The sequence below is a fragment of the Corapipo altera genome, unplaced genomic scaffold (assembly GCF_003945725.1).
Source record: "Corapipo altera isolate COAL_440 unplaced genomic scaffold, ASM394572v1 171, whole genome shotgun sequence".
Taxonomy (NCBI): Eukaryota; Metazoa; Chordata; class Aves; order Passeriformes; family Pipridae; genus Corapipo; species Corapipo altera.
Genome location: NW_020884972.1, coordinates 717,966 through 721,809, shown reverse-complemented (window position 1 = coordinate 721,809; position 3,844 = coordinate 717,966). Strand labels below are relative to the sequence as shown.

The following is a 3,844-nucleotide window of genomic DNA, read 5'->3' as shown; positions in this document are numbered from 1 at the left end:
ATATATAATGTATATACAGATTATACATTATATATAAATACATATTATATTGTTTTGACAAGGGGACACACACCTGGATTCCCCACCAGGTCTGGGGCAGCTCCTTACAGAGCTCGTGCACTGCTCAAATCTACTGGAGGACTAAAATATTGTCCTGGCCAGTCCATGAATAAAAGCAGCTGTTCAGGGTCATTGCTTCACGTTGCCTGTTTTTAGAATAACCTGGCAAGAGCTGAGGTGGAAGAGAGAGAATTGCACTTGCCTGTCCAGGCCGTTCCAGCAGCACTCGAACTTGTCGAAGATGCAGTCGTTCTCATAGAGCGAGCACAGTTTACTCCTGAGGTATTCGTGCACCTGGGGGAGAGCAGGACACCACTGAGCCACTGGGGACAACCCCGGCAGTGCTCCAGGCTGGGCCAGAGGGGAGCTGGGAGTTTGGATGGAGGGGAAGCTGAACAGGAGCCAGAGTGTGCCCAGGTGGCCAAGAAGGCCAATGGATCCTGGCCTGGCTCAGGAACAGTGTGGCCAACAGGTCCAGGGAAGTGATTCTGCCCCTGGACTCAGCACTGGTGAGGCCACCCCTGGAGTGCTGTGTCCAGCTCTGGGCCCTCAGCTCAGGAAGGACATTGAGGGGCTGGAGCAGGTCCAGAGAAGAGCAACAAGGCTGGGGAAGGGACTGGAGCACAAGTGCTGTGAGGAGAGGCTGAGGGAGCTGGGGCTGTTCAGCCTGGAGAAGAGGAGGCTCAGGGGAGACCTCCTCACTCTCTGCAACTCCCTGACAGGAGGGGGGAGCCAGCTGGGGCTTGGGCTCTTTTCCCAGGCAACCATCAGCAAGACAAGAGGGCTCGGGCTTCAGCTGTGCCAGGGGAGGGTTAGGTTGGAGATTAGGAAGAATTTCTTTGCAGAGAGGGTGCTCAGCCATTGGAATGGGCTGCCCAGGGAAGGGGTGGATTCTCCATCCCTGGAGGTTTTTAAGCTGAGCCTGGATGTGGCATCAGTGCCATGGGCTGGGAACCACGGCGGGGTTGGATCAAGGGTTGGACTTGATGATCTCAGAGGTCCCTTCCAACCCAGCTGGTTCTCTGATTCTATGAACACACCAGGAAAACAACTGCCCAGGGACTGTGCCAAGAGCAAGGAAGGACCTGGGACTGCTCCCGAGAGCTCTTTCTAACAAATGGAACAGCCCAGCACCTCTCAGGGGCAGCTTGAAACATTCTCTGCCAAGGAAATGTTTCACCTCCTGTTTCCTCCAGGAAATAAAGTCAACTGAAGGCCTGTCCTGGCCCCCACATGGCTGGAGATCCCCTTTTCACATTCCCACTGTGTGAGGGGGAGGCTTTTCCAGCCCCAGCCATGGGTTTGGGCTCTGCCATCGCCCTGTGAGAACCCAGATCCTCCAGCAGGAGCATGGGACCCCCAAATCCCACGGATGCTCTGCCTGCACCTACAGGCAAAAATGGAACTTTGCCACCCCAAAACCACCAGCAAGACTCGGCCTCTTTCAAGGTTTTCATTTCCAGCCTCCCTGATCATCACCCAATACCTGGTATGTTTCCACAGGTCTGTTTTCCATATTTAAATCCCAGATCTTCACTGACAGATAATCTCTAGTCATCATATATCGACCACTATGGCTAAATTTGACATCAGATATGGAAGAGATGATTTCAGAGAAGAACGATCTGTTGCTAGGATCTTCTGGCTCTTCAAACACTGTGTAAAAACGAGACAGGCATTTCAAGAGTAAATTTGTGTCTCCTCAATTCAAGATACACCCAAATTAGATTAACGTTTTCTCAACAAGCTTTCCACACTGGGCTACTCCGTGTTATATAAAATAGCTTTAGGGAGAAACCCTTATAATACAGTTGCCATATTCTGAAATGTATTTCACATATCAAGGTCAGGTTCCAAACAAGTGAATTACTTGCTAATATGTGAAATCTTCACTCATTTGTGCAAGATTTCCAGCATCAAGTGGTATTTGATTCCCAAGTCTGCAGTGTCTACACTGACTCCCCAGCTGAAGCTGCTGCTCATCTTATTTGAGTGCTGTGTCCAGCTCTGGGCCCTCAGCTCAGGAAGGACATTGAGGGGCTGGAGCAGGTGCAGAGAAGAGCAACGAGGCTGGGGAAGGGACTGGAGCACAAGTGCTGTGAGGAGAGGCTGAGGGAGCTGGGGCTGTTCAGCCTGGAGAAGAGGAGGCTCAGGGGAGACCTCCTCACTCTCTGCAACTCCCTGACAGGAGGGGGGAGCCAGCTGGGGGTTGGGCTCTTTTCCCAGGCAACCATCAGCAAGACAAGAGGGCTCGGGCTTCAGCTGTGCCAGGGGAGGGTTAGGTTGGAGATTAGGAAGAATTTCTTTGCAGAGAGGGTGCTCAGCCACTGGAATGGGCTGCCCAGGGAAGGGGTGGATTCTCCATCCCTGGAGGTTTTTAAGCAGAGCCTGGATGTGGCATCAGTGCCATGGGCTGGGAACCACGGTGGGGTTGGATCAAGGGTTGGACTTGATGATCTCGGAGGTCCCTTCCAACCCAGCTGGTTCTGTGATTCTGTGATTCACTACTTTGGCCAAAGACAAATCTAAATTTCAGATTTATTTAAATTTTGTACACCACAGAAATCCCATCTGAACACACCCCCACCCTCCAGCGTTTAACATCTCACTGAACCCTCGGTTTGAGCCAACAGCCAGATGTCCCACTGCCCATGAGACACTGCAAAGGGGGGACAACTCACACTTTGAGTGTCTGTCACAGAGAGCTGACGCCCTCATGTCGCAGAGGCGGATGGTGCCTTTACTGCTGCTGTACACGAAGGTGCTGCAGCTGTTGGGGTGGAACTCGGCGGCCGTGATCACCTCCGTGAGCTCCTCCATGTTGGCAGGTTTGATATCTACAATGTCTGCAGCACCCTGATAAGGAATCTGCTCTGCTCTGCACAAGGGATTTGGGATTTTTCAGTTTGAAATGCATTCAGCAAAGCTCTGCCGGGCCTGAGGAACTTGGTCATGAACCAGGTAAAAGTTAAAATCGATTTGCCTGGAAAGCAAAATGGTAACATCACATTCTCCGTCAGTTTGAAGTTAATTCTTCTAACAGCAAAACCTCCTTCGTTTCTGCCCCACTGCAGCAGTAATTAGTTCTGTGCTATGGATTATTGCCCGAGTTTTTAATATAGAACTTAATGTTGCTTAAATTCTAAGTACACTATTAATTATAATTAAAAACATAGCACAGGTTGTCCAAAAAGCTGTGGCTGCTCCATCCCTGGAAGTGTCCAGGGCCAGGTTGGAGCAACCTGGGCTAGTGGAAGGTGTCCCTGCCCATGGCAGGGGGTGGAACAAGGTGATCTCTAAGCTCCTTTCCAACTCAAACCATTCCATGATTTCCCTGTGCTCTCCAGAAGCCCTTACAATTACTAAGGAGAAACAACACGGAGAAAACATGGTATACAAAACATTTCTCATGAAAGCAAATAAAATCCAACAGTTTCCTTGTTCCCATCCCACCAAACAATGGCAAAAGGATACTAAAACTCCTGTCTGTGATTTCTAGGTGCCACAGGTTGATCCGCAGGTCGTCTGCAGACAAATATGTTTCATAATCACTATTGATGGAGATGGAATTGATGTGATACGTGTGAGCATTGGCAAATATCCTCCGGGGACTGGCTTCCACCATGAGGTCCATGGGCCTGAACACTGGCACCTGCAACACACACAGCAAGGCAGGTTGGAGGGGTGAACACACCACCAACACCAGCATTAAAATCACAGTCCTTTGACACACTGAGCTGGCTGAAATATCTCAAATATCAGCATTAAAATCACAGTCTGAAAT

At 50.2% G+C, this 3,844-nt stretch overlaps 1 protein-coding gene across 1 annotated transcript in view; it reads right to left on the bottom strand.

Annotated features, from left to right (window-relative positions):
• The window catches only part of PPP2R2A (protein phosphatase 2 regulatory subunit Balpha), a 35,579-nt gene that overhangs the window by 3,215 nt on the left and 28,520 nt on the right, over window positions 1–3,844 (bottom strand). The window contains exons 6-9 of the mRNA XM_027665177.1: window positions 3,535–3,712; window positions 2,742–2,906; window positions 1,547–1,716; window positions 263–354 (exon numbers count right to left, since the gene is read on the bottom strand). Coding sequence (XP_027520978.1) covers window positions 263–354; window positions 1,547–1,716; window positions 2,742–2,906; window positions 3,535–3,712 — 605 coding nt within the window. The remainder of the gene's footprint in view (window positions 1–262; window positions 355–1,546; window positions 1,717–2,741; window positions 2,907–3,534; window positions 3,713–3,844) is intronic.